The 18,959-nt window shown below is 49.3% G+C and overlaps 1 protein-coding gene across 1 annotated transcript; it reads right to left on the bottom strand.

Annotated features, from left to right (window-relative positions):
* Positions 1-9,333: 9,333 nt before the first annotated feature.
* On the bottom strand, positions 9,334-15,037 carry FOXF2 (forkhead box F2). The gene is made up of 2 exons (XM_081296178.1): positions 13,705-15,037; positions 9,334-10,185 (listed from the first exon to the last, which is right to left on the bottom strand). Exons 1-2 carry the CDS (start codon positions 14,891-14,893, stop codon positions 10,022-10,024), a joined length of 1,353 nt encoding a protein of 450 aa, XP_081152304.1. The 5' UTR covers positions 14,894-15,037; the 3' UTR covers positions 9,334-10,021.
* Between the last annotated feature and the right edge of the window lie 3,922 nt (positions 15,038-18,959).

Consider the following 18,959-nt stretch of genomic DNA (forward strand, 5'->3'; position numbering starts at 1 on the left):
TCTTAGCAAGTGCCCACACCAAGTTTTCTCCCACCAAATTGGATCTGCAGCTTTATTTCTCTTGGGCAGTATTAGCTCATGTCCTGAGTAGGAAGTTGGCCTCTGAAGGCCCAGCAGATCCTGTTCAGTGTGAGCTTCTATCCCATCCACCCCAGTCCCCTGGAGCTGAGGCTGGGACCCAGACACTCCTGGATCCCACTCTGGTATAACCCAGAGTCTCTCAGAGCAGCTAGTTCTTGGCTGGAATCTTTGGAGAAAGGACAGGTATCCTAGTGGCCATGCACATGCCTTTGCTGAGGTCTACCCTGTGAGGTGAGGGTGGGGGTAGTCCACAATGGTGTGGACTGTGGTTTCAGGCCATCGATGCACAAACACCCTGGTACATGCCTGGTGCACCTCATGAATTGGCAGGGTGACCATAGGCATGTGGATTCTCCCAGGAAAACTACTACCACTGTGGCTGCCACCTGTCATTTCCTGAGTAGCCAGATCCTGATGGATTCTGTTTGGGATTTCAGCTAGCTCAGTTTCTAGCTATGTGACCATAAGCAAGTTTGCTCATCTTCAAGGACTGACCAGAGATCTCCCACATGGCCGATGAACAGAGCCTGGTGCTCAGGGGCTCATGGTTCTTAATGCTATGTCAATAGAACAAATGTTTCCCAGGTTCAGAAAGAGCAAATATCTTTGCACTAATCTTTCTCTTTGGAAGTTAAATCTTGACACAGAGTCTGTGTGACTGCAAACAACACAGCTCCCCCAAGACTTTGCCATCCCTGAGAAATTGCAGACTGCCTGGGGACTATAGCTTACTTGCATGAAGGAAACATAATCTAGCTTCTGAATTCTCAATGCTCAAGGGGACAGATGGAGATAAGGGATATCCTTTTATTAGTTTCCCCAGAGGGCTTATTTAATCTAAATTCTTAAGGGCAGGGCAGAAGGCCTGGGTGAAGAACCATGGAAATCAGGTCTACGTCTGTGAACCTGATTCACAACTGTCATGAGTTGATTGAGCTCTCCACTCCTCTTCCAAAAAGATTTATGTTGGAGTCTATAAAGGTTCATCCTGGTTGTCAAACTGACTAGATTTTGAGAGATGCCTAGAAGATTGGTCAAGCACACTTCCGTGTGTATCTTGAAGGTGGCATGCGGGTCAGTGAGCTGAGTGGGCGGTACCATCCAATAGTCTGGGGGCCCAGATGGAATAAAAATTGAAAGAAGGTGGAGCCCACAGGTATACACACTGGACTCTATGAGTGGGTGGGATTTTTGTTGTGGTTGTTTGTTTTTGCTGCTGCCATTGACCATGGACATTGGACTCTAATCTTTGGATGTAGACTCATACCTGCCAATACCCAGGGGCCTTCCAGACCTTCAGCCATAGACTGGGGCTGCATCATTGGTGCCTCTTGTTCTGAAGCTCTAGCTTCTTGGACTGAACAGCTACTGGTTCCCCCATTTCTCCAGCCTGCAGAAGGTTGTGGTGGGACTCTCAAGCCTCTAAGTCCCCTCTATAGTATATACACATTCTATTGGTTCTGTCCCTCTGGAGAACTCTATCAGAGTCCTAACTACCAGTGATCCTATTTGGAGAGACGGTATTTACAGAGGAAATCAAGGTAAAATGAAGTCATTAAAATGGGCCCCCATCCAATCTGACTGGGGTCCTCATAAAAAGGGGAAAATTGGACAGACAGACAGACACATATAAGAGAAAGAGATACAAAGCCCTGGGGAGAATACAGCTGTCTGCACTCCATGGAGAGAGAACTGGAACAGTTTACTCCCTCACAGCCCTTGAAGAAACCACCCCTGCCAACACAGTGAGTTAGGGGTATGGCCTTCAGAACATTTGAAACAATAGATTTTTATTGCTTAAATCACCCAATCTGTCATATTTTGGTGTACTTTGGTGCAGCAGCCCTAGCAGACTAATTCGATAACCTCATGGCCTTTCTGCACCTCGATCTGTTCATCTGCCTACACTGCTAATGGAAGCCTTTCCCTGGTCTCTGTAGGACTTCATTGGGACTCCATTCACTTATACACAGAGTGAGAGGATCCAATCCCCTGCAGCTTTACCCTCCCAGCTTCTATGCTTATCGAAAACTGAGGGTGAGAACAGTATCAGGACCACCTATGTCAGGTCAGAAAGGAACAGCTCTGTAGCACTGTTGATCACCCACTGATTTAAAGTTGATATTAGTACCCCTCTTGCCCAGCTTAGGAAACCGAAGCACAAACAACGTAAGTCACAACATTATTGGTAGGACTAAGATTTCCATAACGTCAGCTCTGCCTGTCTCTGATGGCCCAACTAACTCCTTTGTGAGCAGGACTGCTTTTTGGAAGAGACCTATGGGGCTGAGGGTGGGTGGATCATCTGCTCAATACCCTCTATGAGACAATTTTTTTTTTAGCATATATACTTACTCTAGGAGCTATTTCCCAGGGTACAATAAGGGCGAGGGTTTACCTGTAGTGGCCTATTCTTGGGGTTCCCTAACTTTGCAGGCCAGCACCTCCACCATGGAAGACTGATGCTGAAGCACGTATGTTGCTGATAACGACCATTGTTGATTGAGAGTAACATCCAGACTAGAAATCCCTGCCTCGTCACCTGCCTGGTTCCATTTGGAATTTGGACCTGTTTGGAAAGAATGGGTCATCCAAAGTAAAAGGGGTAACCAAGCCTTATTCTTATCATTGCTGGGGACTCCTCATGTTCAGAGGCTGAGTCAGAGTCCCTAGACTGTGCAGTAGCCATGCCTTGGCTTCCTGAGAGAGCCCTGTGCCTACTTGCATCCTGGGAAACTTGGCTCTTTGCTCAGATTCTAGATGGTGGCCTTATTCATAGCCAGCAAAATAATTTTAACTTCGGGAAACAAAAGCAAAATTTAATTTAAAAGAGGCAGTGTTTTCTGCTTTGTGGATCAGAGTAGGAGGAAAGTCCTGCTATTAGAAAAAAAGGAAACCTCAGACAATAAGGACTAAACCCTGGTGGGGGGGTTTGGAGATTCAAAAAGATGGCAGGCATGATAAATGTCAGCCTGGGGACTTGGAGCTAGAAGGACAAGTGAATAGGATTGTGTGTGGTTGTTGGTGCCTGTGTCTGTGCATCTATGTGAGTGTGTCTCTGTGTATGAATGTGTGTGTGTGTGTGTGTTTGCATCTTTGTGTCTATCTTGTGGTGTCTGTATGTGATTGTGTATGTTTGTGTGTCTGTACCTGAGTGTGCAAATGTTTACATGTGTCTGTGTGTGTGTGTGCCTGTGTGTTTTTGTATTTATGTGTGTTTGCCTGTATTTCTGTTTCTCTACTTGCATGTGTGTGTGTGTGTGTGTGTGTGCTTGTGTGTCCATGTATGTGTGTTTGTATGTGTATGTCTCTATGTGTGGCTTTGGCATGCTTGGCCTGGAGCACTCTGCTTCTTTAGTTTTGTTCTCTCTCAGGCACTAGGGCAAGCTCCTCTGTGGTACTTCCTACTGGACTACTATGCCTTAGAGCCCAGGGGAGTGGACTTTATAGTCTTTATACTGTTTAGTGTCTCTACAGTCATGGTCACCATGCCAACTAGCATACTGTCAGCTGCCCTTCTGGGAGCCCATGGGAAGATGAGCCCGAATCTCTGGATCTATTGTCCAAATGTCCTACGTCTTGCCTACAAGGTGGTATGCTTCATGACATTGAGTCCACAGAGCCTCACCAAGGTACCAGGCCTTGACCTCCCTGCTTCTCCTTTCCTGTGTCCATCTTCCAACACTCAGATTCTGCTGTGCCACAGCATGACTCATCTCTTAGGAGAGAGCCTGGGTACCTGATTAATGTAGTTACACGTGGTAGCCTGCCTGGCTGGGCCTCCCTTTTGCAAAACTAATACAAAAACAGAGTCTGAGGGTCTGTTGAACAGCTGCACACTTGACCTTTGGGGCAGATGGCTCTAAAGCAGCCATTCTCAACCTCAGCTCATCACCTGGAGACCCTCAAGCCCACCCAGAGATTCTGATGTCATGGCTTGGAGTGGGGGCTGGGTTTCTGGTTGTCAGAGCTGAGCAGGAGACATAAAGTGTACCAGGTGCATGGGTCAATTTTGATCAGGAGAACCCATGGGATTATGAACTAACACACCTGAGACTACATTTCCTCATCTGTAAAATGCCATCCTCCAAGAATTTCTGAAGATCATCAACAAGATACTGCTCATCCCAGGGAGCATTTAAAGGACAAAGGCCAGCCCCTACCCATGACAAGTTGACCTAATAGGACAGATGGGATCTAGAGCAGCTATAGCCACAGTTGTCTTTTCCAAACTTCTGGGTTGCTCAGCACTCGCTCAGGCTGCTAACCAGTTGTGCAGACAAACTCACCATCCAGTAACTGCTGGCCCCAGAAGTGAGCTTCTGGTGGGTGACTTAAAGGTTTTGGAATCTCTATTTAGACAAAAAATCTGGGCCTGGGTACCTTGTGTTTCACCCTGCTAGAACAATTCTGTTCTGATAGCAAGTCTGTTCCCTTTCCTCCTTCTTGAAGACTGGAAGATGTGGGCAGGGGATGTAGCTCAGTGGTGGAGGCATGTGTAAGGTCCTGGGTTCCATTCCCAACACTACAAAAAAAAAAAAAAAAAAGGAAGGCAGACCATTACGGGGTCCTATAGCTCAGCCCATCAATTCACATGGTCTTTTGATGATTCCTGGGTGCTCAGGGCCAGGTCGAATTGCTTAGGGTGGTGGAGTAGGAGATGGCATGGCATCCCAATGATCACTGAGAGAACAAGAAGACGGGTCTTCCTCTCCCTGTGCTCTGAGGCTGGACTTGACTTAATTAAAAGCAGCTTGTAAAGAGCTGGGGATATAGCTCAGTGGTAGAGTGCATGCCTAGCATGACCGTAGATTCAATGCACGGTAGGGAGAAAAATAAGTTTGGATTTTGGATGGGGGGAGGTAATCTGTCAGTTCTGGGAGGTGGTGCCCTGCCATCCTGCAGACTCACTGCCCCATCTGTAGATGAGGCTCCCTGGGTGAGAGGCAGCAGCTCTAGGTGGCTGGGTGAAGAGTGGGATGGGGCCCTGCTGGAGGGAAATCTGTGCAGGGCACCAGCTTCCTGCTGCTCCTCAGAACTCTTCTCTGTTCTCTCACAAATACATTTATGCCAAGAGGGCTGGCAGTTCAGCCATGGGATGGGCAGGGTTCTGCATCACACACACAAGCCTCAGGAAATGGAGAGCTGAATATTTATCATTGGGACTGCTGTGGCCTCGGGGCACTCTGAACTCCAAAAGAACTTCCAGGACTTTCATTTTTTTACCCCAATGATCTTGACATTTGTGTGCCTAACCCTCCCAGTGTCTACATTTGTGATATTTTCCCTTGCTAAGATAGTGTTTCAGAGAGGCAGGTTTGGTAAGATACATTTCCTCTCTGATAAAATACATTAAAATATATTTCCATCCTAAATAAGTTGGTGCCTGTTTTGAATTAATCACCATGATGCACAGTAATTAGGTATACACGAGTCTGCAAAGAGAGTTTTTCTTTCGGGCGGGAGCTTGCTAATTCTGTTTAATGTCCTACTGTGGCCTGTTCTGATTGCCTGAAGATTTTCTCCAGAAATCAGACTTCTACATTCTCACAGTAGGTTTTTAGATTCCTCTCTAGATCTGTCTTCTCTTTCCCTCCTCTTGCCCTCCCTTGCTCTCTCTGTCTCTTCCTCCCCCTTTTTCTTTTTTCTCTCTCTTCCTTCCTGCCTCCCCTCTCCTACCATCAGGGTCCTGCCTGGCCCACTTGTAATGAGCATCACTATGGCTGTACTCTGAGATCACAGCCCCTTTTCTTTCCCTTCTCTGTTCCACCCTCAAAAGGTTTTACAACCAATAGGAGAATTTCTTTTCCTGAGCCACCTCCTGTTTGGAGAATTCTGACATTGCTGCTGTGTGTGAGTACTGAGACTTATTGCTCTTCTGAACAGGAAGACTTTAGTGATTCCTCCTGACTCCCCCATGGCAAAATCTTTTGGAATAAAACAAGCATGTTTGTGGCTTTGAATAAAAATGGGGAGATTCTATTTTGTGGTGCAGGGTTCAAAGTTAGGACTAGTGTTTTCCCAGGGGCCAGTAATTAATGACAGAGGCATGTGGGTAGGCAAATTAAAAAAAAAAAAACTCTCCATTTTAGATCTGTGCTTAACTAATGGGCTAGACTTAACACCCTCCATTGGAACCTGTAAATATCTGTCAAACTGTCTTTCTAGAGCTATGGTTCTCAAAGTGTAGTTCCTGGACCAGTATCATCTGCATTACTTGTGATTTTTTTTTTCAGTGCTAGTGAAGTAATACCAATTCTTGAAACCTGCCCAAGACCCACTGAAAGAGCAAATGTGTGTGGGCTCTCCAGGCAATGCAGATTCACACTCAAGTTTAAGAACGACTACTTCTGAGTGCAGACCACCTCTGCCATTATGTCTGCAATGTCAAATGTAAAGTTCTCCTATATAACACTGGGAAATGCATGAAAGGAACTGAAATCAGAACTCATGGGCTGAACCCATCACAACCATGACTTAATGCAGATCTGCAAATAGAATTGAGATCCTTAGGCTTTAATTTTGATCTGGATGTCACTTAAAGACCTGAGTGTTAAAGGTTTGGTCCTCTGACCTTGGTGTTATTAGGAGGTACAGAGTCTTTAGCCGCTGGGGCATAGTGGGAGGTCTTCAGGTCAGTGGGGGTTGCCCTTAAAGGGGATGGTGGAATCCCAATCTTCTTCCCTTTCTAACTCTCTGGCCATGAGGTGAGCAGTTTGTTCTACCACCCCCATGCACTTCTGCCAGGATGCTCTGCCTTACTGCTGTCCTGAATGGAATGAGACCTATTGATCATGGGCTAAAACCTCCAAAATTTTGAGCCAAAACATACTTTTCCTTCTTATGAGTTGATTATCTTAGGTATTAATTATGGAGATGAAAAGCGGCTAACTGACCCCACATCATAAGGATAGGGCCTTTTCCTTAACTAAAAATAAATAAAAACAATTCTTTCACAAAATAATCAAATGTCTTTTTATATATCATTTTATTATGTCAATGAGTAGAAAACTAAGTGTTCAAAATACATTTGATAATTGAGGGATGGGCTGGGGATATAGCTCAGTGGTAGAGCATTTGCTTAGTATGTAAGAGGCCCTGGGTCCAATCCTCAGCACCAAAACAAACAAACAAACAAACAAAACCCAGTGACATTTACCCCCAGTTAAGTTAGTTCATTTATTTTCACTTCTAAAAGCAATGAAGTGCTTCTTTGAGAACTTACTAGGAACGCTGGAGCAACATTTAAGACTAAGCACTGCATGCTTCTCGAAGGAAGGGGGGGGGGGAATTGGAGAGAAGAAAAAGAAAAGAACTAGATATTAAACTTGCCTTGGAAGGAGGGGAAGTTAGGAGAAAAGCAATTTTGACTCGAAGAGAAATCGAACAATAACCTTAGCTGGGGAGAAATCTAGAAACGTACCAAGATGGCTAGTCAGGATTCTAGCACCTACTAAATATGGGTCAGGACTGTCCATGTATCTCCATCACGTTTCAGGATGACATTAATCGAATCTCCATCAGGTTTCAGGAATACATTAGAAAGAGTAAAACAGAAAACACCAAAAAAGTATTCCCTAAAACCGTAAAGTATAATTCCTCAAAGTGAGATATTCTAAATGTTTGTCGTCAATGCACCACGAAATGGGTCATTTTGTGAAGTTGCTGGAGTTCTTGACAGGACCGGCGATCCCCATGCGTGGGTCTCCTTGCACCACCAGGGGGCGCGCTGGCCCTCCCAATGCGGTCAGTCAGACAGACGCGGAGTTTTTGTCTTTGAGGTCCTGTCATTCTCTGTATAAACAAGTTACGTTCAAGTGTTTAGGATATAAATTACGACCATGCCGGCTGCCTCGGAAGGAATGTAAACACAGCACTGTGGTCGGAGCAAACTCTGAAACTGACTTCATAATTTATAGCAGGCCCCCGAGTAGCTCAGTGTAAAAGAAAAGACCAAAAAAAAAAAAAAAGGGGGGGGGGCAGGGGTGTGTGTGTGTGTGTGTGTGGCCCTATTTAACTACAAATATAATAGACAAAATAAAATGTTTAAATCACAGCTTAATTTTTGTAAAATAGAGGAAGGAAGATTAGGAAGATGACTTTTTAAAATAAGATGTTTTACTCAGGAGACAGTCCCTGGACTGAAATTCACTTGGAACACCAAAGTCCCCAACATATAAGAGTTCTCCAGAGTGGTAATAAGTGCCTAGTAATGGATTAGCAGGAAGACCTTTCAGGGGCCCAGAAACAAAGGTGAGTTTCCTACTCAGTAAAAGCAAAAAAACAAAACCAAAAATCCAGATCTGAGTTGAACAGAAAAACCACCACAGTGTGATTATGGCTGAAAATTTCTCTGTTCCTGCTCAGAGAGTGAAGGAAAGGTCAGACAGAGAGGATAGTCTGGGGAAGAAATAAGGCCTTCTATTAGTTGTCCGTTTTTTTTTTTTTTTTTTTAATCCAGAGCTTTACCAGCTCTTTGTGTTGTATTCATGATTGGGAAGCCCAACAAGAGAAGGAAAAAGGGGGGTTAAAAGAACCCCTGAGCGAAACCTCTGTTAAAGCTGGGTGCCAGCTTTAAACCCCCAGATGCTTGGAGTTACCTTCACTAACCCTCAGCAGCCGTCCCCAAGAACTCTTCAGTACTGTCACCAGCCATAATAAAACTGCAACCTGCCAAGAAGACGCAGGTCCCGTCCTTACCCTCACTGGGCTGGTAAGCCCAAATCACACAGGTGCTAGATGATGGCTTACCACTCTGCCCCCACATCTGTCACCTCGACCTGGTGAGGAAGAGGAAAGAACAAAGAACAGAAATCTTTTGGGGCACAGGAAAGAAAACAAAAGGGACACAGAGCTTGATTCCTCAAATCAGACTGTCCGCCTTTCATTATCTTTCCTGGTTTTCATTTAAGTTCCTTTCACCTTCTGTTTTTTGTTTAGCCAGAAAAAAAGTGAGGGTGAAGTAGAGAAAGAAATAACAGAAAGCATTCCCTCTTTTTTCTCCTGAGAAGACCCACAATCACAACCTGGCCTGTGTTACTCAAGGCGCAGACCCCACACCACATCAATTATACAATGTGGGGGTAGGCAGGGTAGAGTTGCAATGCTGGATGGGGGTTGTGGGGTGGGGGAGAACCTGGTCACTGATCCATCCATAGCAGGGTGCCTGTAGAGGAAACAGATCCCTAAAACAACTACTTGTTATATACATTTTATTGAAAAAAAATTTACATCAAAATATTTTTGGCAAACTGTAAAAGTATACATAAGTGCAAATATATCCTCCTTTTAAAATACAAGCAAAGTGTGAGTATACACGAAGATCATAAAAATATCTTTAAAATATGGTGGTAGAAAACAACCTTGTAAAAATGTTGTATTGTCACAATACTGAGAACCATTTTCTTAAAATAGATGTGGTTGGTTCTAAATCATTTCTTCATAATGTTCTTTGGCACCTGTATACAAACCTAGTGTTGGGGGGCGGGGGAACAGAATTCTCCTAACTAGCTAGGCAACAAGATGAGGCTTTCTTGAAATCTTGTGCTTAGCACTGCCTTTTTGAAAAGCACACAAGTTTTCATAGACCAAGAAAAAACACACACATACACGCAACTTGTCTGCTTTTTTTCAGACCCTGATTACTGAAGGCAATGGCCATCCCAGAGTTATAAGTTTATGTTTTACATGTGGTAACTTGTTACCATCCCTCAGTTCATGCTCTCCCTCATCTGGTGCATTATCTTGCCAAGGTTTTCTCTCTTCCAATGGTAGGCAAAAAAATCAGCATACGAGGCTTTCCTGGGCATTCAGGCTAAGTGACAGAGTGCTACTTACTGCTATCCGCGTGCACATTGTGTGAGTCCTTCGCAGTTCCTATCTGCCCCTTAGGGGAAGATGAAAAGAGAAGAGAGAGGGCCTTCATGTGGCCTTTGTCCATTCACATGACACAGGGCTTAATATCCTGACACACGCTCTGGTGGTGATGGTGATAATAAGACCCACTTGCCGAAGGATGGAAAGAAGAAATGCCATTGAAATTGAGGACGAAATCTTTTCTGTCACACACTGGAGTTGAGTGATGCTGGTAACGAGGCAGTCCCACTGAAAGAAGTAAGAGAGAGGGGGGCTCATTTCAGACACAAGGTCACCCAACTGATGACGGGGTGCATTGTTTTTAAAATTTCAATTTACCGCATCTTAATTTTGATTCAGGGTACAGAACTGTTGGTGTGTTCTTTTGGTGCATTGCTGATGCAAGAGGGGTAGATAAAACCCAGCTCTGAAAAATCACTGTTTCAAACTATCTGTCCTTAGTCCTTAGATGCCTCTGGAATCTTGTTTTGGTGGGGTCTGAGGCAAGAGCAAGATCTTCCCTGACCGGGTATTCTTGTATTCCTGAATTCCCATATCACTCTGAGGCTGGGGGTCAGAGCTGTGGTCTGAGTCGGGTGAGCGCAGGCTGAGACCACAGCATCCAGGCCCTGAGTCCTGGGCGCAATGCCGGACCAAGAGCCCTCCCCCAGAACCATCACTGCTCTCTTCCCCTCTCGCTTTGAGTTTTATTTTCCAATTGATTGGTCTGGTAAGATTAGTGAGCAGCACAGGGATGGTTCCCTGTGCCAAAGGGGATGACAAAAAATAATTCCATTGCAGAGAAAGGGACAGGAAAAGTAAGTGCAGCTCTCTTCTGTCCGCAAGCGGCTTCAGTCACAATAGTCTTAAGACTTCATCTAGAGAAGCCAGGACTTCGGGACAGAGAAAAGCTCCTCAGGGAAGGCATATAGCAGCACATGGAGATTTTGAGGGAGCCTCATGCTAGTAGAGGATGGTGAAGGCCTATACCTTGCTCCCCAAGGACTGCTTCTCCGCCCAGGGCCTGAGCCTGGCGCTTCTCAGCACCGACCCGCCGCCCACTTTTGCTTTTGCTTTCTCAGCGCCTCTCCGCCGGCCGACCCCGGAGCGCAATCGGTCAAAGGTGTCCTTCAAGCTCTGGGTCCCAGCATCTCCTGCCTCCGCCTCTTTTTGGTGCCAGGCTGGGTAAGGCTCATTTGCTTGGTTCATTTGTGGTCACCCTGGTGGTGTGGGCAGCATAAACAACACATTCATGCCCGGGGCCGGATTCAGTTTTTCAGTAGAAGAAAAACCGTACCCGGGACCAATGAGGCTTAGGCCCTGTTCGCGTCGCCCCAGGCGCCTGCGGAGAGACCAGGCTGCTCAGTGGCCGGCGACTCGGTCCTGGCAATCGTCTGGGTGCTAGCTGTTAACAAAAACGGCACTGCTTTATTAAAGCAACCGCTGACCTACGCGTCCCGGACCCGGGAGGTTTGCCCTGCACACAGGTGCGTTCGCTCAGCACGCTAATGCCAGTTCCTGGACCAATAAAGAGCAGGCTCCTGCAGGGCAGAGAGCAAGAGCTCATGCCTCCAAGCAGTCTTCACTTTAATGTGCTGCGCGAGATGACAAAAATCCTAGATACTACTATCTCGGGGCTGAATGAGAGCGCAAGGCCACTCGGGCCCCTGCGGACCTCGCTGTCCGAGGTCTCTCAACACACCCGCCAGGGTCATGGGATCGGAAAATGGGACAGCATGGGAAGCGTGGGTGAGCTGAGGGCGGGAGGGTCGTGGTGTGTGTGTGTGTGTGTGTGTGTGTGTGTGTGTGTGTGTGCACACTCGCTGAACTGTGGTGGGCGTCCTCAACCCTGTCTGGCCTCCCGGCCTTCAGTCTCAGTGGGTCGCAGCCCATCCGGCGGTGCGCTCCAAACCAGGCCCAGTTAGAGCCGGGCGCACCCAGTCTGCTCCTTCCTCGCAAGCCCGACTGGGAGAAGCCAACAAGACAGGGAAGACAGCAAGAGGAGGAAGGAGGATGCTATGGTCTCCTGTGCACACTGGGCTCAAACCAAAGGTCCCCAGGCCTCAGAGTGATACAGGAAGGCCTGAGCTATAGAAGGCCTCGAGAGCGTTCCCAGACAGAGAGTTCCCAGGAAGGTCAGCCCCGGGAGGTGATGGGCTGGAGCCCGGAAGCCGGCCTGCTCGCTTTCGGAAGTTTTTGTCTTCTCCTAGAATCGTGCTTGCAGACCCCGGGATTTTTAGGGGCTTGCCTGTGGGCCTGGCTTGAGGGATGGGACAAGGGCGGCCTCACGTAAAGATCTGGAGCCCCTTTCCTGCCTGTTTTGTTTGTTTGTTTGTTTGTTTCTTCCTCTGTTACCGTTTCCTGGCACTAGGAAGCCTGGGAGTCTGGGTTCAAGTTGAGTAGGGACTGCGAGAAGACCAGGGATGGGAGAAGAGCAGGCAGGCAAGCAAGGGTGCCAGTGGGCTCCAGCCTACTGTGGGAGAGAGATTGACAGCCGGCGCGGGGGTGCTGAATAAGAGGGGTGTCTGTATTGGTTACTTGTTGAAATTCCCATAAAATTGAACAAGGCTCTGCTCTCAGTGGGTTAAGTCAGGCTAAAATCCTCTCTGGTGTGGTCCTGCCGAGACTGTCTTTGTTTAGTTAACCTCTGAGACCCGAATTTAAAAGGCCTATTTGGGAAATTTCTCTGTTCAGGGAACCAACATCTTTTGCCCATTTCTGGGCTTCCTTTCGCCCCTGATGTCCTTGTTGCGCACGGCATCACGAACATATAAAGTATGCATTATTCTGTGAACGATTTTCTAATCAGGGAGGGAGGTAATGTGAGGGAGAACACCTTTGGGCCCAGCCTTTGACAGGCAGACTTCGGATTTTAATCTGCAGCCCAGTCCTCCTTAGGGGTTAATAAGGGTTTATTTTTCAGATAAAGCTGGCCAAATATTCAAATTCTCTCTACCCCCCCAATCTCTCCTCCCACCTTTCACTGCTTTCCACAAGTCAATAAATTTTCATAATCTGTAACCCATACAGTTTAAATCAGCCACATTACAAGTAGCCTCCAGGCACATTTCTCAGGGGACTTACAGCAGAGTTCTCAGGTTCTGCTGCCTGGGGACATTCATGTGTCACCAACCGTGGTCCATACTGCATGTGGGACTCCTCAACAGCCAGTGCCCCCTCCACTGACAATGTCCCTCCAGTGAAAGACCCTGGGACCCCATTCTGCTTTTCCCTCTGCCTTCCCTGTCCCCTCTTCTCAACACTTGCTGAGTTAAGAAATCCTCCCCCCCCCCAACACACATACACTCCTAGATACAGAACTGACATTTACTTTTTGACAAAGGCACAGAAAAATGAACTTTAAAAAAAAAGGACAAGAAGAACTAGAACCAAACACAACTCCTTGGTCAAGGTCCCCCAAAGGCCACATGCCTTCTCTCAAAACTAAGTCAGGCCTGAATCAGAAAATCCAAAGCCCATATAGAGACATCCATGAAGGCCAGAAAGGCAGACACCATCATCCTAGAAGCTAGAAGCTGGGCAATTCTGGAGGCCCTGTTCCTGGCTATGGGCACCTGGGAGAGCAGTGAGACCCAGATTTCTGGCATCCCCACATGAATAAGGCGCCAGCTTTCCCCAGCATCCGCTCCTCCCCATGCCCTCAGACCCTAGGCTTTGTTGTCCCAGAGGGAGTGGCAGTAGCCGCTGGCTGGACCTAGAGGCATAGATGTAGGCCCGCAGCGGACCACTCTGGTCGCGATGCATTACCTGAGAGGTCCTCGCGGGCATTCTGGTGCAAGTAGCTCTGCTCCAGCGAGTAGGAGGACATGCTGGAGTGCAGGCCTGCAGAGGCCGCGGGGTTGCTGCTTGGCGTCAGGGCGGGCGGCTGCTTGAGGTAAGGCGAGGCACCGGGCGAGCTCCAATGCGCCGCAGGACTCGTGTAGGGCGAGTGGCACTCGATAGCGCTCGCCATGGCTGGGGATGAAGGCACTGGGCTGCTGCTGCTGTCCGGCCCATAGTCCCCGCCGCCGCCACCACCACCGCCGCCGGCTGCACCGACGCCTCCTGGACCCGGGGGCACGGGGCAGCTGGCCATGTAGGTGGAGCCCGGGTTGGGAGACATGTGTGGGACGTGGTGGTGGTGGTGGTGATGCGGATGCGCGTGGCCGGGGGCTCCGGCGCCGGCATCATAGCCTGCGGGCATCATGTCGAGGCCACCGTAGCCTCCCTGGCCGTGGCAGCCAAGAGGCGCCGACGGGGGCGCCTGGAAGTCGAAGCCCTGGGGCAGCAGCGAGGCCCCAAAGCCCAAGCCGCTCACCACGCGATGGTACATGGGCTTGAGCGCCTGGCACTTCCGCCTGAATCCGCGCGGCCGGCGGCGGAAAGAGCCCTCCTCGAACATAAACTCGCTGGCCGGATCGATAGTCCAGTAGTGGCCCTTGCCAGGCCGTCCGAGGCCCTTGGGCAGCTTGATGAAGCACTCGTTGAGAGAGAGGTTGTGGCGCACTGAGTTCTTCCAGCCCTGGTAGGCGCCGCGGAAGAAGGGGAAGCGCGCCTGCAGGAACTGGTAGATCTCGCTGAGCGTCAGGCGCTTGCTGGGGGAGCTCTGGATGGCCATGACGATGAGCGCGATGTACGAGTACGGCGGCTTCTCGGGACGCCGAAGCCCCGAGTTCGCCTTCTTGGTGCCCCCGCTCCCCGCGCCCGAGCCGCTGCCGCCAGCCGAGCTCTTGCAGGCGGCCGAGGGAGCGCTGGCCGAGTTGGTGGAGGACGAGGCACAGGAGGTGGAGGACGACGACGACGAGGACGAGGTGGTCTCCAGGGCGGCGGCGGCGGCAGGGGGCGGCGGGCTCATCAAGGCGGCCTGGAGCGCGCCGGGGGCCGGGCTGCACGCGCGGCGGAGCGGGGCTGGCGGCGGGCGCGGCGGGGGCGGCGGCGGCCCGCCCTCGGTGGTCATCTGGGACCCGGGAGCGAGGCCCGGCCTGGGGGGCGGGCCCCGGGCCGGGAGCGGAGGCGCAAGAACGGGGTCGGCCCAGAAGCCGGGCGAGCGCCCTAGCCCGCCGCCCGGGCTGCAGCCGTGGTCACTCCGGGCCAGCGCTTCGGCGTCGCCTCCCTCAGCTCTGCTGGGGCTTCTGGCGGCGGCGGCGGCGGCGGGCTGGAGGCAACGCCCGGCGCATCCCTTTTCGAGGCTCGGGCCCCCGCCTTGCGCAACCTCCTCCCAGGCCGCGGAGCCGAAGCGGCCGGACGCCGGGAGGCAGCGCCCGTGAGCTACGACCGCGGCGGGGACCCCGGGGACGAACCCGACGTCTCCCTTCAGGAGCGCTTCTCCCTCTGTCTCTCGGACTTCCTCCCTCCCGCGTCCTCCCCGCGGCCGTCCTCCCTCCCTCCCTCGCTCCCTCCCTCCACCCCTACCCCGCCCTGCCCCCTTCTCGCTCCCGGCCGCTGCGGGGAGGGCGCGCTCCGGGCGTCGCGCTCACTCCTCCCCCCTCCCAACCTGGAGGCCCACTCCCTCTCTTATCTCCTTCTTAGCTCTCCTGGGTCCCCCTCTCTCTTTTAGTTGTTCTCTGGTCCTCTTTCTCTTTTCCCACCCACCCTCTTTCAAATGGAGGGATAACTGAACAACTCACATTTTGCTAAGAGGACGACGCCCCCTCCCCCACCAGACTACCTACCTATGACTTCACGAAAAGCGTTCCCTTTACCCATTCCAGCAGTCCCTACTTCCCCTCCCAGAAACCAGCTGCCCCCAGGGAGTGGACCCACCCCTCCTTCCCTCCCCCTCCCCCTTTCCTCCTCCCAGCCCGGTCCCAACCGAGTGGTGCTGCCGCGGGTGCCGCCGCCGGGAGCCGCCTTCCCCAGTGCCCGAAGTGACACCATCTGTCAACTTCATTTAGACATTGCGGCCCTCAGCCACACGCCAGGGTGCCAGACGCCCAAAGGTAAAGTGCCAATCCTCTCTTTCTGGCCGGGCCTGTAGGCTCCGGACCATTGTTTTAGTAAAGGGTGAAGCCGACGCCCCAGGGTGCGGCCCCGGGCGATCTAGGACATTTTGGGAAGTTTGACGAGAGGGGTTTGGATACAGAATTCTGGCCCAGCTTCAGAGACTCTGGAAACCTGGGTCGGTAGGACTCATGTTTGCATTTGATGCCACTTCCTTTTGGTTTCCCACTTCATGGTTTGTTTAGGAAAAAAAAAAAAAAAAAAAAAAAACAACAACCAGAAGGCCCACCCTGAGATAAGCGCGATAGCCTGCAGTTGTAATGTTCTCAGTCTCATTTTTGCTCGCCCCCAACTGTTCCATCTCTAAGTTGCCTTCTGTAAGAGAACACACCATCCCAACTGTGGCTTATTCTCTCTGTTAGAGTCCCGGCTCTGAGAGAGATGTGCCCTCAGGAGAAATCATTTCCAATGAGACCTGACAGTTAGTTATTGGATTACACGTGTAGGGAAATGTAGTCTGACCAGGGATAGGGGCTGGGAATCGGGAGGAGAGCAGGAGGCCAGGAGCAGGCCTGGCCACACAGGGGCTGATGGGGAGGCCCAGAGGGAAGGGACTACAGAGTAGGGGACCAAATGAGAGACAGAGCCTGGCACCTCTGTGCATCTATCTTAAAGGATCAAGGTGAAAGGGCATCTGTTGTTGCCTGGGGAAATGGGGGGACAGAAGAAGGGGAGATGGTGCAGGGACCCAGGTAAAGAATGCAGCAAAGACCCTTCCCTGCAGCAGAGCTGAGCTCCTTGAGGCTGGCACCAGCTCTCTGTGACCCTGGAGTGCGACGGGGACTGATCCTAGCTGGGAGTACTGGTGGGTCTGTAAAAGCAGAGGAAAGAGGGGGTGGGGAGGGGGAGGGGGGTTGGGCTGGGGCTGGCCCCAGACAGTGACCTGAAGTTGAGTGGAAGCAGGCTTTTTCCATCAAACCCTGCCTGGATACCACACACAGAGACCGAGTGTCAGTTTACTGCCCTGAGCCGGGCTCCTTTTCCCTAAGCTCCACAGTAATTAGACAAAGAAAACCTAAATTAGCTGAACAGGCGTCGACAGCTTCCTCCAGAGCACCCCTGGTACCTACATGGGAATGTGTCCGAAAATGGCCTGATTGTAGCCAAAAGTCAGCTAAGAAAACACCACCAAACCGAACTCAGTTTACCACTCATTTCCAAGAGAAAAAAGAAACAAGTCGCTCTTTTCCGGAAGGGATGTTTTGATTGAGTTGGAGTGAGGGGGTTTGCAGTTGTTTCCACTTTCTAACATTTTTTTTTTTCTGACTAACTGGTGAACATTTTATTGGGACAGGTCCCCATTTATTCCATTCATTTTCCCCCCTCTTACTGTCTTTTGTCATTTTGTGTGAAATAATTAAAAAATTAATAACTAAATATGGAAGTAAAAATGTGCTCACTAAGTCAATGCTCTAAGTGTCTGAAAATAAATAAAATATAATCTGGGATGAGGAGGGTGGTAGTAATCTTCCTAGGTAGGAGGGACATCCAAGAGAAGAGTGGAAGAAGGAAGGCTTTTTTTTTTTTTTTTTTTTTTTGTATGTGGGGAGAGGAACAGTGTGTTTGGGGAGCATTTATCAAGTAGATATCATTGTCATTTAGCCACAGACCCTCTCTGATTTTCTGCACCTGGGAATTCTAAGTGGCCCAGAGTACTGGTGGGTGGGTGGGGGGTACCTGCTTTAAGACAGGCCTGAAAAAGTTGTAAGACCCCAGGACTCAAGAATAAAATTGAAACCCCAGGCAGGACCAGAACCTTCTATGCCGGTCATGGAGCATTTTAAGAATGGACAGAAGCTATGGATGGAGCCTGTCTCCACACACACATACAAAAATACTTTGTGCTTGCTTGGGATTTTAAAATCCACATTCTACATATTTTGTTTTTAGCTTTTACTAATTCAACTTGTTAAATTATGAAGGATTTTTTTTCCCAGGCTTCCTTCTCCATCCAAATAGCAATGATATCCATTTTACCAAAATTCTCTAAACTTTCAAGAAATCCCACTTATATTTTGGTGAGTGTCACAGGGCCCCAGCCAGCTCCTGGAAAGGCAATGGGCACTGGACCACAGAGCCTGGGTGAGTTCTGCTATCTTGAAGTCTGCTTTCTTTCCAGGGATCTAAATACTACCCTCTAGAAGGATGTGGAGCTTGGTGACCTTGAATTTTCGAGGAGGAAAGGTTTCTCTCCAGAACTCTTTCTTTGGAGCCCCCACTCTGATCATGCCCCTGGCAGAGGCTGCCTAAGATGACTTGCCATAAATCATCCATGGTCAAGGGATACACAGCTGACCTATAGTGGGTGTCCAGGGCTCCAAATTCAATGCTTTTTTTTTTTTTTTTTTTAACCACATTGCAGCAAAATTTCTCTGAGCTTTGTTTTCATCACTGATTGGTATGAATTTATTGGGTAAGAATGAGTGTGATAACAAATTAGAACAAATTATTTTTGCCTGGCAAGAATAGAACTTTGTTTAGTAGGCAGGGTTTATTTATTTGTTTATGATTTTGGTGGTGTTGGTGATTGAACCCAGGGCTTCAGATGCATGTTAAGTAGGCTCTCTACCACCAACCCAGCAGACAGAGTTTAAGAGGAAACCTGTGTTTGTCTCAGAAGCACAGCCTTGCTTGGGTCAATTTTCCTCTCTAGGAGGTCCCTTATGATGGTGAACTCTCCTCCAATGACTCCTTATAAGCAACAAAAAATCTTGATTCCTCCCACTACGGAAAAGAAAGGTATGGTTCATTTAAATAATTCTGGATCAGCCCAGGCACTTCTTGGTTAACCAGAAATATACAGCCCCAGGGTCGATCGGACCTTTTCTCCATCCGGGAGAAAAGGTTTGGTTGACTGTCTCCGTCTAGGGCTGTGGGTTCCTTTCCCGCTCCCAAAACTTTAGATCCCACCCCTGCCCCAGCTCAAGGGAATGTAAACTTCGGGAAGCTTGGGTTTCTCCGATTTTGCTCTGTAATCAGTGTTTTATTCTAGGAAATCTCTTCATTATTGCGGTTTAAATCTT

This window comes from Spermophilus citellus (assembly GCF_964194105.1).
Source record: "Spermophilus citellus genome assembly, chromosome: 5".
Lineage (NCBI taxonomy): Eukaryota > Metazoa > Chordata > Mammalia > Rodentia > Sciuridae > Spermophilus > Spermophilus citellus.